Below are 20,113 nucleotides of genomic sequence, written 5' to 3' on the forward strand. Positions count from 1 at the left end.
ATGCCTAATCACTAAAATATGAATTAAAGTTAGCAAACATGAAGAGAAGACTCCATGTCTGAATGTTCCCTTAGCTTGAATATCAGCCACTATTTTTGGACATCCTAGCTTGAGCACAGGCGTCTCAATTAACAATTAACCCCTTCTTTATTGAGGTTCTTTTGTGGCTAAAGAGTGTTTCAGCATTTTTACACTATATTTTCTTAACTGTGATTATCCTTTTTTCATTATCCTTGCAACCACACAAATTATATACTGTTTTCTCAAGGACAGATACAGCTTTCTTGTGATTTTTAGATGTACAGTCCAACATTTAGTATGAATAATACACTAAGATAAATTATTTCTCTTTTTTCTCATTTGGGACTGTTTAGTAGCCCACCAGCTTAAAATACTCTCACAAAAGTATATAGTTTTAGAGAGAAGACAACTCAGAGTATTTCACTAGGAGCATTTGGACACTTATCATGCAACCAGATGGCCACCAATTGCTGGCAAACTTTCCATATTTCTTAGGATTGTTTTCACAGATAACATGCAACTACAGAGAAACCACCAAAATGTATTCTGCATGTCTAGATTACATAGATACCCCGCATAGATAGTTTTTTTTAATTAGTTTTCTAAGTTACAGGGCACAACATGCCCGGTAAATTTTCCAAACTTGAAATTATGAAATTTTATTTTGTAAGGCCTATGTCACATTTGGGACTGTTTAGGATATACACAATTCCTGTCTGTTTACAGCCCTTGATGACTAGGGTTGTGTACTTCTTGTGCACCTCTGTACCACACCATTTCCTATGTGTTTGAAATGAATAAAGCCAAGTGATGAAAGGTCATCTTTGCATCTAATCAGTGCCATTTTCAAATTAAATGCATACCATATGGAATTGTACATACCCTAATGTGTCGTTCTTTAGATTACAGCACCAAACAACTTTATTACAACAGCAATTTAATGAGAATTATCAACTTATCAACACTTTGCATTCTGAACTACAGTTGTACGAACGGCTTTATGGTTTATCCAAATCAATGCTGTCAGGTAAGACGAAATATACTGAAATATGAACCCAAGTTGCACCTTTTTTACAATAACTAAATAGTGTAATTTTAACTCAAATTTTAGTTTAAAATTACATTTAATTGGGGGTTGGTAGGCTTCAGTGGCCTACTATATGGTTCTTGTTGGTTTGTCAATTAATTTAACAGCTTGTGTATCATTACAAAATACCGGTATTATGTTTACGTTCAATCACCCATAGCTTTCCTGGTGACACAGTTCATATCTTCAGTGTCAAAAATGACTTAAGTAAACTTCTGTCTGAGGTACGCGTTCTTAGATAGAAGATGGAACAGAGCATTGAGGTCAACACCTCCGCTCTCCATCACTGGAAGGGGACATTGCATCTCAAAAACACTTGTCGTCTAGCAATATCTTTACACCTTCTAAACACAAGACATAGGAACATATTTTGCAAGAAGCCTATTTATACAATATAAAAATGAATGTGTTTACCATATTGGCCAGATTATAGGCCGCACCCTTATAGTTTGGTGCTATTAAAATTTTTTTTTTTTTAAATACACATTAGTGGAATGGTAAAACAGTATTTTATCTAATGAACAGGAATAGATGTATTTTAACAGTTTTTGTATCTATTATGCAGTTAGTCCTGCTTTTGACAGGATATGTTATATACAAACAGAAATTTGGAAAACCAATAGCCATTTTAAGGTCCCCCACCTTAATTCATAATGCACCTTACTTATAGATATGCCACTCCGCCCCCCAGAAATGCTTTATGCTTCCCAGATATGCATGACAATACCATATTGGCCTGAATATAGGCTGCACTTTTTCCCCCCACTTTAAGTTTTTAAAGTAGGGGTGCGGCCTATATTCGGGGTCTAGCGCCCGACGCCCGGGACATGCGGCGCCGGGCAGGCAGCAGGGTTAGGATACAGATCTCCGCAGCGGTGCAGGGGACCCGTATCCTACTCTCTGATACGCTCAGACAGCCTCCCCTGCCGGCACTTTCCATGGGGGGAGTGCCGGCACGGGAAGTTGTCTAAGCGCATCGTGCAGGCGTTCACCGGCTGCAGCGATGCGCGCGTAAACAACCTCCGCTACCGGCGCGTCTGCACGATGTGCTTTAACAATCTCCCTTGCCGGGAATTCCAACGAGGGGAGTCCCGGCAAGGGATATTGTTAAAGCACATTGTGCAGACGTGCCGGCAGCGGAGGTTGTTTACGTGCATAGCCGCAGCCGGTGAACGTCCGCACGATGCATTTTACCTCTGCCCCCATGACTTACCAGAGCAGACTCCCGGGTGTCTTGCGGGGCCAGCGGGGGACATCTACGCTATACGCGTATACAACTTCCGGTGCCGGCACCGGGAGTTGTATATGCGTATTGCGTAGATGTCCCCCTCCAGCCCCGCAAGACACCCGGGAGTCTGCTCTGGTAAGTCGGGGGGGGGCAGAGTGGCAGCATATCTCGAGGGGGGGAGGACAGAGTGGCAGCATATCTTGGGGGGGCAGAGTGGCAGCATATCTCGGGGGGGGACAGAGTGGCAGCATATCGGGGGGGACAGAGTGGCAGCATATCTCGGGGGTGGGGGGACAGAGTGGCAGCATATCTCGGGGGTGGTGGGACAGAGTGGCAGCATATCTCTGGGAGGGGTGGGACAGAGTGGCAGCATATCTATTACAAAACTTTTTCTTTAAAAAAGCACCAAACTTTTAGGGTGCGGCCTATATACGGGTGCGGCCTATATCCGAGCCAATATGGTATATGCATAAGATGGCGAGTGAGAATAGTCTGTGCATGTTTTATTGTCTGTAAATACAAGCAATTTCTTGTTTTCTTATTAATATGCTTTATTTTTTTCTGATGAACTTTATCATACATATTTCCTGTGTGTCCTACAATATTCATGCTTGGGGTGGGCTGCTATGATCCTTTATTGTCCTTTTCAGGATATTAGTCACACTGTGTAGCTCCTGTGCCAGCGCAGCTCCGGTGCAGCGGCGTCCCCCTTCTCTCTACAACGCTGGTTCTGTCTGGCGCTGAAGGGGTTAATCCCTGGTGTCCCGGCAGGAGGCAGCAACATTTGGTGGGAGTACCCAGTCGGGGGGCAGGGCGTCCCGTCAAAACTACGAAAAATTATATAATCTTAGAAACAATAATGCGATAGAGGATATCGACTCTTACCTCGCCAAGATAAATCTCCCTCAGATTTCTTTGGGAGAAAGAGAACTTTTAAACGTCCCCATAACTGTGATAGAAGTTAATAAAGAAGGGCCCGATGGCTTCAGTAACTTATTTTTTAAGACCTTTAAACAGCAGATTTCTGAACATCTGACTTCTACCTTCTCCCAGGGTGAATTCCCTAATGAAATGACCAGAGCAAATATCTTCCCTATTCTTAAACAGGGAAAGAATCAGGGCCGGCTCGACAATGGAGCCGAGTGGGGCAACTGCTCCAGGCAGCACTTTTGAAGGGGCGGCACTTTGCCGCCCCAAGCCCTTTTTGTTTTTTTAAAGTGGAAGAGAGAGAGAGGGGCGCCGAGAAGTTTTCGCTTACCAAGTTGTCAGTACCCTCTCGGCGCCCCTCTCGGCGCCCCTCTCTCCTCTGCGGCGAGTCTCCCTGTTCGGTCTCGGTGCTGGCTTGTAATGCTGAGCGCCGGAAGATGACATCATTTCCGACGCTCAGCATTACAAGCCGGCACTGAGACCGAACAGGGAGACTCGCCGCAGGACTGTTGAAAGGGAAGTACAAGGGGGGGGGGGGTAGATAATAGGGAGAGAGAGTAAGGGTAGATAATAGAGAGGGAGGGAGAGAGAGGAAGGGTAGATAATAAGGGGGGGCGGCAGGGACGGAGGGAGAGGAAGGGTAGATAATGGGGAGGGGTGGCATTTTAAACTTCGCCCCAGGTGGCATTTTGTCTTGGGCCGGCCCTGGAAAGAATCTTACGGATGTCACCAGCTATAAGCCCATCTGGCTTATAAATGTTGATGTCAAACTATTCTCATCTATTTTGGCCAATAGATTTTGCCCTAATATTTGTTCAAACTGGTTCAGCCTGAAGAATGGAACAAAACTTGGAAGCTCTCTGTCTCCACTCCTGTACATTATATCCTATCCAATGCTTGCTTAAATGTCTTCACTGTATTAACATCTATCACTTCTGCTGGAAGTCTATTCCTTGCATCCACTACCCTTTCATTAAGGTACCGTATTTACTCAATTATAAGACGACCCTGATTATAAGATGACCCCCCAAAATGTTAATATTAATTTAGGAAAAAAAGAAAAAGCCTGAATATAAGACTACCCTATAGGGAAAAAAACGTTTTTTTTTTTTGTTTTGTTTTTTTTAAAATTTTTTATTTTAGATACAAAAGGTACAAAACATATAAAAAGACAATAAGTTACAATACATTAGCAGCATATGAAATTGCTTATTGCTGGTCCTCATAGGGCTCCATTATAAGTAGAGGTCTATATAGTTCCTTCATTCATTGTAACTACAATTTCCCATGCATGCATATTACAATTATAAATAACATTATGACAAAAAAAAAAAAAAAAAAAAAATAACTTATGGTATCTGTAAAGTCCTTTCATGTATGTATCTCCAAAGTGGGTTGATCTTCTCTCCTCTAATTTATAGATATTTATAGGGTAAGTCTTCCCCACATTTCCCAGTATTTATGCATAAGCCCATTAGCTCTATAATAACCATATTCCATATTCTTTTGGTTAAGAATTTGATTTTTGACATACGTCCAGGAGATTATCTTTTTTTGCCTCCAATTTCTAGCTATAACTACCAGCATCGCTAGGATCACATGATCTATCACATTTTTTTGTTTTACCGGAATCATCTCCCAATCTTGAAGTAATAATGCTCTAAGCGGTGACTTATCTATCTGTTTCTCCACTATATCAGATATGATATTAAATATCTTGTCCCAACATTCCGTTATTTTAGTGCACGACCACCAGATATGAATCCATGTTCCCTCGGCTTGACACCTCCAGCATAGATTTTGATTTGCTGGGTTTATCTTATGGAGCCTTTCTGGGACCATATACCATCGATTGACAATTTTAAAATAAATCTCCTGTAGGTTCAAGCAATGGACATTTTTCATAACTTGATTCCAAGCTTTTATCCAGCGATCTGCTGTAAGGGAGGCATTATCTATATTTAAATCTCTCTCCCATTTTTTCCAGGCAGATGGAGCTTTAAGATCATCTATATCCACAATTAAGTCTGAACAAAGTTTTAAAGATTTCTGTTTAGTCTGGTTATCAAATATTTTCATAAACTTTATCACATGTTCATCTTTATTTTCCTCAACAAGAGAGTGAGATAGATAGTTCTTAATTCTCATGTAATTAAATATTTCTTTATTAGTAAGACCGAACTCGATACACAAGGTAGAAAAATCTTTAAGTTTATTTCCTATCATAAGTTCCTCTATTCTTTTTATCCTACATTTTTCCCACTCGTTGAGGTTTATATCCTGAATATTTTTATTTAGAATCTGTAGCGGGGCCTTTTTAATTATAAGATCATTTAAACCAATTTTCTTCTTAAAACTCTGCCAAAATAATAGTGTTGAATTAAGTAGTATCCCTTTGAAATGTTTCGTATATTCCTTTAAATCTCTTTTCTGCAGCCAAAGGGCTATTTCTAGATCTTTCAAGCCCAAAATAGTTTTTTCAATTAGATACCAGTCCGACTCCTTAGATTGCAACAGTTGCATTTTATATATATGGGATAGCATAGATGCATACCAATAGTTAAGTAGTTTAGGAAGGCCCAGTCCTCCCCGACTCCTAGGTAAAAATAAAGTGTTTTTTTGGATTCTAGGGTGTTTATCCCGCCATATAAATTTCATTAATTTTGATTGTAATATGTTAATCCAATCTTTAGTCAGCATATCCGGGATCATTCTGAATCTATATAGCCACGCTGGTAATATAGATATGATTTTATAATATTAATTCTCCCCATCCAGGATATTGGAAGATACTTCCACTTATTTAGTTTCTCTTGTGTCTGCTTTAAAAGAATTTGACAGTTTCTTTCCAGTATCTTAGTGCCTTCTGCCGAGATTTTTATTCCTAGGTAATCTATACCTGTATCTGGCCACAAGAATTTGAACCTAGATTTTATTAGATTTTTCTCTTCTTCTGACATTACAATACATATTGCCTGTGATTTCCACATATTTAACTTATAATTAGAAATAGTACCATATAATTCAATCTCTTGTAGTAAAAGTGGAATTGAGACATTAGGTTTATCTAAGATAATGAGAATATCATCTGCGTAAAGAGACATTTTCATTTCTAATTGACCAATTTTGATTCCAGCAATGTTAGAATTATATCTTATTCTAGAGGCAAAAGGTTCTAAAGAAATAATATATAATATAGGGGCTAAGGGACATCCCTGTCTTGTGCCGTTAGATATATTAAGCCATTGAGATTCAAATCCCTGCCCCACTATTTTGGCTGTGGGAGTAGTATATAATGCCATAATAGCATCAATTAAACCCGGTCCAAAGTCCATCTCCTTTAAAGTCTCTTCCAGGAACTCCCAGCTGACCCTGTCAAATGCTTTTTCAGCATCTAATGACAGGGCCAGCAAGGGGGCCTGGGTAATATTTGCATAATTACAGATGTCTATTATCTTTCTGACATTGTCACTAGAAGATCTTGATTTTATAAAACCTGTTTGATCTTTATGTATTAGTACCTCTAAATTAGGTCTAATCCTATTTGCTATTATCGCAGAATATATTTTAGTATCTAAATTTATCAGAGATATAGGTCCATAGTTTTTAATATCCAGGGCAGATTTATCGGGTTTCAAGATAGGGCCTCATCACAATTAGATAGTTGGTTAAGGCGATGCTAACAGAAAGGGGGGAAAAAAAAAAAAAAAAGAATTATTATTTTCTATAAAATAATATAATTGAATAATTGTGTCTTATGTGTGTATAGTTGTGAAATTCCTTCTAATTAATAATATTAATGTGTATATAATTATATTAACACCTTCTGCAATATTGCAGAGTGTATTTAAAATGTGTTTAAAAAAATCTCAAAAAACACTTATATGTGTATGGTTGTGAAATTTCTTCCGAATAATGTTATTAGTGTATATGTAGAAAGATGTAAAAGTTAACATCTTCTGCAATAATGCAGAGTGTATTTAAATAAAACAAGTGTTTACTATATAATCGTGATCTAATATAGAAAAGAAAAGAAAAAAAAAAACAGATAAAAAAAAATTACTACATTTTAATAAGTGAAATATAACTAAATATTATCATGTCTATATAAATAGTGAAATTGTGTAGTATTAATATGATATGTGTAGTTATAATAATATTCCTGCTTATTGCAGAATTTATCTTCTAGTTATTACAAATATAAAAGTGTTATACCACCTCAAAGGAAGAGAAAATAAAAATAAATAAATAAATAAAAATAAAAAAGGAATATATATATTTCTTCAAGTCTTAAATCATATTAGATTAGTCTTATACTGCTTTATTTATCCAACTCCTTTTCCATCCAGCCTTGCGCATCTTTAGAATTTTCAAATACTTTAGATATTCCATTATACAAAATATGAAGCTTTCTTTTTTTCAATTATAATGTTAAAGGATCTTCTTCCTTGTCGGATGGAAAACGGTATATCTTGAAAAAATAGCAGTTTGGAATAAGCTTGTATATCCGATTTAAATATACGTGATGCCTTCATCACCTCATTTTTTGTTCCTAAAGTATTAAATCTAACAATTATGTCTCTTGGAAAATTTCCTACTACATTAGTTGGTATCAGAGATTGGAACTTTATTATGTATGTCCATACTATTAATCAAGGTCACCAGAAAAGTTATAATTTTATCTTGAGTAATAATTTCTTCAATTCCTCTAATTCTAATGTTTTTTCTACGGGCCCAATTCTCATTATCATTTATTTTACGTTCTAATACTTCTATTTGTTGTTGCTTTTTTTGATTATCTTGGAGTAACTCTTCAGTTTTAATTTCAAGTACTGCTATTTTTTCTTCAGAGGCAATTACTCTCTCTTTAAAGTGATTTATATCTGATCTTATTTCAGTTAAAAAAGTAGCCAATTCATTTTTTATTAAATCCATTTGAGCATTTAAGGCTTTTTGTAAATGTATTTGAGAGGTTTCTGCTTGATCCGACTGCCCACAACTCTCCATACTTAAATTCGTATTATCCATTTCCATTGAATCTAAAGTTGTATCTTGCGTTATAGTTGTTTCTATTGTTTTCTGAGATTGTGGAGAAAATATATTATCAATTTTCCTCACATTTTTTGAGGTTAGATCAGCTTTTTTCCTCTTATCTTTCACCATCTCTTTTTCTTTTATAGCAGATAATTTGTGCTCTATTCCTTTCTTAATTGGCATTCCCACTTCAACAAGTTGTTCTTACTTCTATTAGAGGCACTCCCTTAATTGTATTATTACTCAAGCAAATTAATTAGTACATAAGTGCATAAATGATTAATTGAATTACTAGATTATTCCATAAATAGATAATTCCAATAAATACATAAATCCAAAAATAATTTAAATTAAATAGATAGAATTCATTAATATATTAGTAATTCATGAAAAATTTTAAGAGAAAAATTCATGATAAATTGTATTATTACTCAAGCCAATTAATTAATTAATTCATAAGTGCATAAATAATTAATTAAATTACTAAATTACTCCATAAATAAATTATTCAATAAGTACATTAATCTATAAATAATTTAAATTAAATAAATAGAATTCATTAATATATTAGTAATTCATGATAGATTTAGAAAAGAAAAAAAAAATTCATGGCAAATCAATTAATAACAATTAATCTGTTACCTATTAAACATATGATTCATTATAGTTCAAACATCTCTCTCTCAATATATTATATACGTTTCAAAACTTCAATATTTCCATCCAATCTTAAGAGAGAGAATCAAATGCATATGATTTTATAAATAATAATCAAATGTCGTGTGTCCTTATGTCCAATGATCCATGATTTAAAAGTCTCTCCTTAATGATTTCTTGATTCGAAATAGATATATAAGGTGCTAAAGTGCTAAATAATCTATAAATAATAAATATTAATCGATTTGAAGATATAAAACATGATCATAAGCGTCTTAATCAATAATATTAGTCTTTCAAATTCATTCCGATTTTCCACATGCTTAAAAGTTACTTATCTCTTCCGTAGATGGGATCTTATATACTTTTATAGCTCACGCCAATCCTTCAAATGCGAACTCCCACTTTCTTTATCTTTAGTCTGCTCCTTCTCATTCGCGCCAAAAGCTGATTATCTCCGCCTTCCGTCTCTATCCCCTCAGAGCCGATAGATCTCCTCCGTCTGCTTTGATTCAGATTCTCCGGGGCGTTAGGTCAGCGTTACATTCGTATAAATAATCCGTCTCTTTCCTCTCAGAGCCGATAGATCTCCTCCGTCTGCTCCGATTAGAATTCTCCGGAGCGTTGACCTGGCGCTGCAGTCACACAAATCAGACAGATATGTCAGGAGCTAAACAGTCGATCATTGAACCGTTGGGGCCGCAAAAGGTCAGACTCAAAGCTCAGAATTCCGTCTGCAGCATCGCCTTTACCAGACGCTCCTCCCAGTCAGCGTCTTACGTCATTTACCCCCCGAATGACGATGGGAAAAAAACGTTTTACTAGTAAATATTAATTTACATGTAAACTATTTTTTCATATTTAATAAAAACTATGATTGAAAAAAATGATTTTTGTTTTTATTTCCTTTTATTTGCCAACCTGCCCCAGTAATGCACATCTGCCCCCCAGATATGCCTTATATGCCACTCTGCCCCCAGAAATGCCTTACACCCCCTATATGCCACTCTGCCTCCCTAATAAGCCACTCTGCCCCCAGATATGCCTTTTAACCCCCTATTTGCCACTCTGCCTCCCAGATATGCCTTATACCCCCATATACATGCCACTCTGCCTCCCTGATATGCCTTTTAACCCCCTATATACCACTCTGCCTCTATTGAACCCCCCCATGCCACTCTTACCCCCTGACATACCAGTGCATCCCTTTACTTGTGACCCGTGCTTCAGACTCCCTGGTGTCTAGTTGGGCAGCCGGTGGAGGTCTGTGCGACAAAGACCTCTGCTGCTGCCAGCCAGTACTTTTGCCGGGGCTTCTATGACTGAGCGCCGGCATCACATGACCTTCTGGTGCGCCACCATAGAAGCCCCGGTGGAAGTACTGGCCGGCAGAAGCGGAGGTTGTCTGTGCTCATCCCGCAAACGTTCACCAGCTGCGGGATGCGCACAGACAACCTCCACTGCTGCTGGCACTTCCACCGGGGCTTCTATGGTGGAGCACCAGAAGGTCATGTAATGCCTTTGCTCCGTCATAAAAGCTCCAGCGGAAGTGCCGACAGCAGCGGAGGTCCCCTGCAGCGCTGCGGGGGATCTGGATCTTAGTCTTGTAGTAGAAGACGACCTTGAATATAAGATGAGGGATATTAAAACCTTGTCTTATAATCGAGCAAATACGTTAATATTTATTGATGTTATCTTTAAACCTTTGCCCCTCTAGCTTAAGACTATGTCCTCTTGTTGTGGTAGTATTTCTAATCGTGTTGATTTCCTTTAAGTATTTAAATGTTTCTATCATATCCCCTCCCTGTGATGTCTTTCTTCCAGGCTATATATGTTAAGATCCTTTAACCTTTACTGGTAAGTTTTCTCCTGTAATCCATGAACCATTTTAGTAGCGATTCTCTGAATTTTCTCCAACATATCTATATCCTTCTGGAGATACGGTCTCCAGTACTGTACACAATACTGCCAGTGGCTTCGGCCGGGGGGGGGCAGAGGGGGTAGATAGGGAGAAGGGAGGGTGGCAAGAATATTGAAATAAAGGGTCACAATGAGAGAGAGAATGAATGGATTAATGTGTGGATGCATTAATGAATATGTGTTAATAATTTGTGTGAAAGAATAAATGATTGTGTGAATGAAAGTGAATTAGTGAGTGACTATAAAAGTGTTTGTGTGAATCATAGGTGTATTATTGATTTTTCAAAAAAGCAAAGATGGTATAAGCAGGGTATTTAAGCACTGGGGACAAAGATGGCACAAGTAGCGTGTTTATGGGACAAAGATGGCGTACGCTCAGCTGTTTGGGGACAAAGTTGACTCATGCTGGGCTGTTTGGCGACAAATGTGTGTGTGATTTGGGTGCTGGTCAGGTTCTATGTGGGCAATGTGGACGCCAGGGTTGACTTTGGGGTGTGCAACCTGTGATCTACGCCTGTAATTTAGGGGGTTTTATCTATACCTTTAATGCAGAGTTTATATGTAATTTCCAATTTATAGATACCTGCAAAGCTGGGTTTTGTGTTATTTTGTTGATCTGTATCTGCTATGTTTCCATACATTATTTATGTTTACCTGCAAATATAGGATTTGTATGTCTTATTCAGTTGACCAATACCTGGAGTGCTGTTTTTATGTGTTGTTTATTTGATCTATACCTTCAGTGCTGAGTTTACATGTGATTTCCAGTTGATCTATACCTGCAATGCTGTGTTTGTGTGTTCTGTTGGTTTATACCTGCAATGCTATGTTCCCATACATTATTTATGTATATCTGTCTTATTCAGTTGCATGTGCTATTTCCATGTGTTGTTTATTTGATCTATACCTGAACTACAGGGTATAAGTAAAAGAGTGGTGTGGTTTAGTGAATGAGGGGACAAAGGGACTCTGGGGATGATTACAGGGGAGAGGACCTCTCAATGTCACGGTGCAGTCAGAAGGAGGGAAGACTGCACTGACTCTCACTGTCTTCCCCTAATCTGCAGTCAGTGTGGCAAATATATATTTTTTGGTGTGGTAGCGGAGGGAGTGATTGCATGCAAGGGAGCGTTGAGCGGGGCCCAAAGAAAATGCTTGGGTAGGGTCCAATTTTTTCACTATAAAATATATTGGCAACAGGGTCTAATATTTATATATATATATATATATATATATATATATATATATATTGGCAGCAGGGGCAAATATTTATATATGTTTTGGCAGCAGGGGCTAATTTTTATTTATATATTGGCAGCAGGGTTTAATATTTATATATATTGGCAGCAGGGTCTAATATTAATATATATTGTCTGCAGGGGCTAATATTAATATATATCGGAAGCAGGGACTTATAATATATATCGGTAGCAGGGACGAATAATAATATATTTCGGCAGCAGGGTCTAATATTAATAAATATCAGCAGCAGGGGCTAATATTAATATATATATTGGCAGCAGGGGCTAATATTAACATATATTGGCAGCCGGGGCTAATATTAATATTTATTGGCAGCAGGGTCTACTATTTATATTCATATTGGCAGCAGGGTCTAATATTTATATATATATATCGGCAGCAGTGGCTAATATTAATATATATTGGCTGCAGGGGCTATTATCAATAAATTTTGGCTGCAGGGGCTAATATTTATTGGCTGCAGGGGCTAATATTAAAATATACATCAGCAGTAGGGGCTAATATTAATATATATTGGCTGCGGGGTCAAATATTATTATATCGGCAGCAGGGTATCATTTTTATGTATATCGGCAGCAGGGTATAATATAAGTATATATCCGCAGCAGGGGCTAATATTAATATATATCGGAAGCAGGGTGTAATATTTCTATATATCGGTAGCGGGGTCTAATATTTATATATATATTGGCAGCAGGGGCTAATATTAAAGAATGAAAAATAACTGCCAGTTCAGCTGTTATTTTGAAATCATGTTTCAATCACGGTCTTTACTTCAAAGAGATAAGTACATATTATGTAGTTAAAAATGCACGTCTAACGCATATATATATACCGTATTGGCCCGAATATAGGCCGCACTTTTATAGGGTGCGGCCTATATTCGGGGTCTAGCGCCCGACACCCGGGACTGCAGGCAGCGGGGTTAGGATACAGATCCCCCGCAGCGGTGCAGGGGACCTGTATCCTACGGTCTGAAACGCTCAGACAGCCCCCCGTGCCAGCACTTCCCACGGGGGGAGTGCCGGCACGGGAGGTTGTCTAAGCGCATCGTCCGAACGTCCGCACGATGCATTTTACACACCCCCCCCCGACTTACCAGAGCAGACTCCCGGGTGTCTTACAGGGCCGGCGGAAGACATCTACGCAATACGCGTATACAACTTCCGGTGCCGGCACTTCCGCTGAGTGCCGGCACCGGGAGTTGTATACACGATGTGCATAGATGTCCCCCTCCGGCCCCGCAAGACACCCGGGAGTCTGCTCTGGTAAGTCCGGGGGGGGGGGCAGAGGTAAGACGGTCCGCACAATGCGCTTAGACAACCTCCCGTGCCGGCACCCCCCGTGGGAAGTGCTGGCAGGGGAGGCTGTCTGAGCGTATCAGGGAGTAGGATGCAGGTCCCCTGCACCGCTGCGGGGGATCTGTATCCTAACCCCGCTGCCTGCCCGGCGCCCGGGACTGCATGTCCCGGGCGTCGGGCGCTAGACCCCGAATATAGGCCGCACCCCCACTTTAAAGACTTAAAGTGGGGGAAAAAAGTGCGGCCTATATTCGAGCCAATACGGTATATATTGTATATGTACCATTTTATAATTGGCCCCATACTTTGGTCCCTGGCCCCCCATGTGCCCCCCCTAAATATGAACGTTGGAGACGCCACTGAATACTGCAAGTGAGGTCTCACCAGTGCTTTGTACGACGACCTTAGCACTTCCCGCTTTCTACTGTTAATACCTATCCCTATACAACCAAGCATTATGCTAGCATTTCCTGCTGCTCTATTGCATTATCTACCTACCTTGAAATCTTCAGAAATAATTGCTCCTAGATCCCTTTCCTCACACGTTGAGGTTTGGACAGTATCAAATATTCTATACTCTGTCCTTGGGTTTTTATGTCCTAGATGCCTTAGTTTGCATTTATCCACATTAAATGCCAGTTGCCACAGCTCTGACCATTTTTCCATTTTACCTAAATAATTTGCCATTTAGCTTCTCCCTCCAGGAACATCAACCCTGTTAAAAATTTTTGTGTCATCAGCAAAAAGACATACCTTACTATCAATACCTTCTGTAATATCGCTAATAAAAAAGAGAATGGGTCCAAGTACAGATCCCTGAGGTACCGCTCTGAATATACGCCATTGACTACAATCCTCTGTTTTCTGTCACTCAGCCACTGCCTAATCCATTCAACAATATTGGTATCTAAACTCAGAGATTGCAGTTTGATATGTCTCCTATATAAATCTGTTAACAATTTTGCTAGTACACCACAAAGCTCTTTTAATTATTTGACTAATTTGCCTTTATTTTAGACAACTAAAATAGAACCTCTGCCTTGATAAACTCACATGTATCAAATGACCGAGGTCCCTTTTCTTCATTTTCATTTGTAAAAACTGAACAGAAATATTCGTTGAGGCAGTCAGGTAGACCTTTATTCTCTTCTACATACCTTCCTTTTGTTTTTAATTTAACTGATCCTTGTTTTACTTTCTTTTTCTCATTTATATATCTAAAAAATTGTTTTATCTCCCTTTTTTTACTGACAGGGCAATTCTCTCTTCTGCGTGTGATTTGGCAGCTCTTATAACTTGCTTTGCTTCTTTCTGCCTAATCGTATAGTGAAACAGAAAAAAACACCTTCACGTGAAAATGACAATAATGTATATAAATACCCCTACAAGTTCCGCAGCTCCCAAAAACAACACTCCTCACAATCTGTCTATCTTCCTCACTTCAGGTTTTTTTTTGTATTTACTAAAGGCTAACTTCTTGTTTTTTACAATTTTGGCCACTTCTGTGGAGTACCACAGTGGTTTCTTTAATTTTTTTTACTCTAACTGACTAGCCTAATACAAGTGTTATCTTCAATAATTCAACCTTTAAATAATCCCATTTCTACTTGACTCCATTTAAATGGCCCAAGTCTGATAGTGACTCCTCTACAGGAGAAGTCAGCTTTGGGGTGTCTAGTTTTAAAAAATATATGGTTTGATGGGGTAAATTGAAATAGCCAGCATCAAAGATGGCCCTATTATGACATGGGGGCTGTAGGACCAAATGTCAAAGTTCCAAGTTAAAAAATGTGCACTTCCTAAATGTGGCATTTTACCTCCCAAACAACCCGACAAACCCATGCATGGGGATATCACTGTACTCGGGAGATGTTGCTGAACACATATTGGGGTGATATGCACCAGGAGCTGTAAATCCACACCTGAAGTGCAATTTTTGTGATTAAAAAACACAAAATAAATTACTACCACAAAGTTTGAAGGGTGGCAGTAGTATACGTGCATCGAAAGATTTAAAATACCACCATTTGAAATTTGAAATTATGACCTAAACCTTTCCCTCAACTAATACAGGAATTCTATCTGACTATCTCAGATATATACAGCTATCTGAGAATTAAGGACTTCTTAATTAAGGATTTAAGCAACCCAACCAGGGAGATCTCTCTCATGATCAAAAAAATCTTTATGGGCTATAATGTTGATAAGGTGCTGTCTAAAGGACTGGAATTGACACAACTTTCCAGACCTCCGATTGTACCACTGGCTATTGCTATATGGGAAAAAGAATTGCAGGATAGACCCGGGAAGATGGTGTAAATCTTATTCTGAAGTCATTTCTGCCATCCATTCTTTTAACTTAGCAGAAACGCACTTTAAACTTATGAACAGATGGTATCTGGTTCCAACTTGGATTCACAAATGTTTCCAAATAGCCCAGATGTATGCTGGAGGTGCAAGTGAGAAAAAGGAACTTATCTACATATTTGGTGGAAATGCCCCCAAAGATGTTTGGGAAAATACTCATGACGGTATTACCACCTTAAAATCAAAAGTACTGGACAGATCCCCCATAGTAGACCTTCTACACTTAAACTGGCCAACATAAGGAAAAATCATTTATTGTCCATTGATTAAATATCTCATGGTATATGGTTATTTCCCGGTTGAAACTCCAAATAAAAATGGAAAGGCAATTATGTAAGTCCTACTTTAATTCTGCAAAGAAATGTTCCTATTGGGACTTATGGATGACTGATTTACCTTTCTTATAATTAAATTCTTCATTTGTTTATATAGAAGGTCCCTCGGCTCCCCATCCTCATGTGCAGCATTTTTTTTACTGTGTTTTGTCTTTTTCCTTGCTGTTCTGCTTTAACTTTAAGTCCACTGTAAAATGGACTGCAGCCTGTCCTAATAAACTTAATTTAATACCAAGTATCATGCATAACTCCACTTCTTGGTTGCCTTGTTCTTGTATTTATTTTTTCATTATTTTTAGACCCATTTAGTATGCCTTAATTTTTTTTTCCAGACACGCGTTCCAATCAATCTTCTATGAAGTATAATGCACAACACTTGGAAGAGAATGTTACTGATGTATCGTTTGTAAACAAAAATGGATGCCATGTAATCGGGCATTTTGATGACTTCAATGCTTTGAAGCAGCAGATACTGGAGGGGAAAATGTTAATGAAGAACATTAAAACGCTCATACAATCTTCCCTTAATATACCATTTCTGGAAATTCATGGAACTAAGGTATTGGAAAGTCAGTGACAAATTTATGTGATTATAATGGATCAGAATTCATTTGTCTTCTTTGTTTTTTTGTTAGCAAAGCCACTAAAACAATGGTTGTATGCTTCAACTACACATATTTAGCTTTTGGTGTAAGTTCACAGCACCAGACAGAAACATTATGCCACAGCTTTTTAAATGATAACATATAATTTTTTATGTATGTATCTTTCATCCTCTTTTATTTAATTGTTTTAAATATTGATTATTAAATGACTCTTTTTATATTTAGTAGTTGTTCCTACCGGTGCTTACCCAAATAGATTTTTACTGTATTGCTCGTTGAGCATTTGGGAACAGTTCATTGGAATGTCTAACAACAGACAACATGTATGTAGGTAGTGTGTACCGTGCACTGCAAACCAGTTACCACCTAAAACCCACCAAGTAACGACACGGAGACTGAAATTGGATAAAACAGGCCACAGCATATTTTTATTAACAATAACCACAAACATTGTGTTGGCCTAAACACCATAAAACCAATAAACATAAATACAATAAACCACACAATAAATACTAAATACAAATCTACATAACACATAATACATTCAAACATTACCAAGGTTAGGGGAGGATTGAGCCTTCTATCACACCAGCATCCAAACTCCATCACTTACCAAAACCAGACCGACAAGGACACACAAACCACCAGCTGTGACAAAAGAAAGAAAGTTAGTACATAAAAATTAGGGAGGGAGGGAGGGTGGGAAGCAGGTAAGTCTGTTGACTGTTTCTGTAAAAGGTGACAGTGACCGGGGTCAACCAGAGGGCACCTTTTATCCCCTAGGGACTCCCGCCCTGTCAGGAACAATAACCGGGAAGGATAAGTTTATAGGGAAACAGAGCTCAATATGCAGGCAGAGGCGCTTAGTAGACAAGGCCCAGACGGAGTCAGGATAAGCCACAGTACGGTACACGGGCGGGCAACGAGGTACAGGAGGATCAGGCAAATCAAAGTCAGGACACGAGCCGTTTAGTGGATAAGGGTCAGGCAGGAGCGAGGTCAGAGGAAAGCCAGGTAGGTACACGGAAAAGCAATCACAAGGAACGCACTCAGGATATGGCAGGAAGCACAATAACTGAGCACTGAGCAAAGCTCAGTGCTCGGTTTTAAACTTGCCGCTCGGGGGAAGCTCCGCCCCCGAGTGGGAGGCTACAGCGGCGAGTTCCCGCGAACACTGTTCGGGGAACAATAAAGGTGAGACAGCCGGCCAGACGGGGAGACCAGCAGGAGATGCGCTGGATCCGATGCCCGCGGGTAGCGGGCGTCCATATAAGGTACCACGTCGGGTCGCCGGACCCTGACACGCCCTTACATTTACATACCCCAATCAAAAACACACATGCCCCAAGCGTGCACTCACCCACACACATACATGCTCCCTGTCCATTTAACTCCGTGTCAAGTGCAGGCCCAGCAGGCCCGACCTGCACATGTAGGCCGCCCCACGAGCCACATCCGCTATCCACGCCGCCGTGTCCACTGGGTAGACAGGACATAACAAGTAGTATGTAACATGACAATTTGGCTGATTGGGGAACTTGTGTACACATAAAGACACAGAGATTTTTGTTTAATAATTTAAAAAAGCATTACGTTGTTTGTCCCCAGACCGGCTTGCCATATTACATTTTTTTAAAAAAAGTATTATAGTAGCGCCAGCTGGCGCCATCAGCACGCAACGTTCGTTTAGATTAGATTTCAGGCGGCCTAGACGGACTTATGTATTGCTAACATACATGTAATCTGCTGCAGTTTCAATAATTTGAAGTGCTACTAAGCGTTTTTTTCTCAGTAGAGGCAAAGAGACTGAAGTCTGGTATTCCAACTGCAATAACTAAACAATGCATACTCCCATGCTGTAAAACACCATAAAAATGTACTGTCATTTAGTCCCAATAGCAACCCGAACAAGCAAAACAATTAAAAAAGGAAATGAGTAAATAATTATTTTTTTTCAGGCCCTAGATTATGAAAGCATCAAGAAACTTTTTTCTGCAACAAACACTTTGCAACAGATTTTAGAGGAGTCCAGTTCACTGATTGGCATGTTTTGGAGGGCAGCTCTGCCTAGTATGCAAAGCATTGTTGAACAAAAGAAAGAGGTAAAGCATGGATACATAATGCTATTTCTATTGGGTTATTGGAGAAGAGTTCTAACAAAATGAAGCTAAATAAAAATGTTTACCCCTTAAGGACAATTGGTTGTCCTTAAACCCATTAAAAACAATGCATTGTGAGCCCATACATGTTCGGCCTTTGTCATGAAGGGGTTAAACTGTTTTTTTTGTTTTGGCCAACAATAAGTGCCTGGCACATTAAAGATGTATTGTATCAAACCGATAAAAGGTAATTTAAAATTAATTGTATTTATTTATCGTCATTGTAGTATGTATGGATACATATTCTCCACTTTCACACTTTCATAATTAACTGCTGTTAGTGAAATTGTATTTTATTGGGATCTATTTCATATATAGTTACATAGTACATAAGGTTGAAAAAAGACCTAAGTCTCTCAAGTTCAACCCTTCTACCTAACCTTCCTATTCTAAAATGCTACTATATTTATTAAGAAAGTTAGTAAATAACACTTTGTAAACCGACTACTATTTTTGAAACAGGAGAAGCTAATGCAAGATGAGATTTACCAGCTAAAAGCCAAGCTGAGGGAACAGGAAAAAAAGCTTCAGGAAGCGAAAAGCCATCTGAAAACCACAAACTGTGCCAAAGAAAGCATGGAGCACTTCATCATTAGCCACCGTATGCAGTTTTAGCTTATACATAGAGTTGGTATTATAACTAAATGCATATATGCAATGTTAAATAGTTGACTTTAAATGGACTCAAACCTCAAAATGCCAGCGACATCTCTTAAAGCCTTACCTGTGCTGTTTAGGTAGATCAAGGGATCTTTTACTGGATAAGGGATCATATTTATAAATCAAATAGCTATTCCTGCCCAACAGCGGTTTCTCCTAGAAATGGTTTTTATAGTACATTGGCATTGATATTCCAGGTAGCCCAGTATTATAGCTAATATAATTATTTCAATGAAGGTTTACTGATGGTAAGATGTGCAATCCTGGCTTATTGGGGTACATTCCTTACACATGCAACTACAATATGTCATTCAGTATATAACTTTCCTGTGTGTTATGTTTAAAGATGGTCTTTATTTTCTGAATGTATATTTGATTCCAGTTACAAGAACAAATGATGTGCTGAAGAGAGCAAGGTCAAATCTACAGGTAAAAAATCAACTTAACACTATTACGGTACTTTCAAAGCCTCTAGGAGACCAAAACATATTTGTACTGGCACATATGTTGAACATATTTTTAAATAAGGTAAACACATTTGTAGGGTAT

General features: G+C 38.7%; 1 protein-coding gene across 4 annotated transcripts in view; it reads left to right on the forward strand.

Annotated features, from left to right (window-relative positions):
• Nucleotides 1–20,113, forward strand: part of LOC128499735 (myomegalin-like) — an 88,888-nt gene that overhangs the window by 62,518 nt on the left and 6,257 nt on the right. For 2 of the 4 annotated variants that reach the window (XM_053468626.1, XM_053468627.1), the window contains exons 13-17: nucleotides 924–1,048; nucleotides 16,473–16,699; nucleotides 18,704–18,847; nucleotides 19,367–19,505; nucleotides 19,947–19,993. In XM_053468626.1, the coding sequence (XP_053324601.1) occupies nucleotides 924–1,048; nucleotides 16,473–16,699; nucleotides 18,704–18,847; nucleotides 19,367–19,505; nucleotides 19,947–19,993 (682 nt within the window). Of the gene's footprint in view, nucleotides 1–923; nucleotides 1,049–2,986; nucleotides 3,422–16,472; nucleotides 16,700–18,703; nucleotides 18,848–19,366; nucleotides 19,532–19,946; nucleotides 19,994–20,113 lie in introns of those variants that run through there. The other 2 variants (XR_008354803.1, XM_053468629.1) reach the window with 2 other exon arrangements.

The sequence above is a fragment of the Spea bombifrons genome, chromosome 6 (assembly GCF_027358695.1).
Source record: "Spea bombifrons isolate aSpeBom1 chromosome 6, aSpeBom1.2.pri, whole genome shotgun sequence".
NCBI classification, from domain to species: Eukaryota; Metazoa; Chordata; class Amphibia; order Anura; family Pelobatidae; genus Spea; species Spea bombifrons.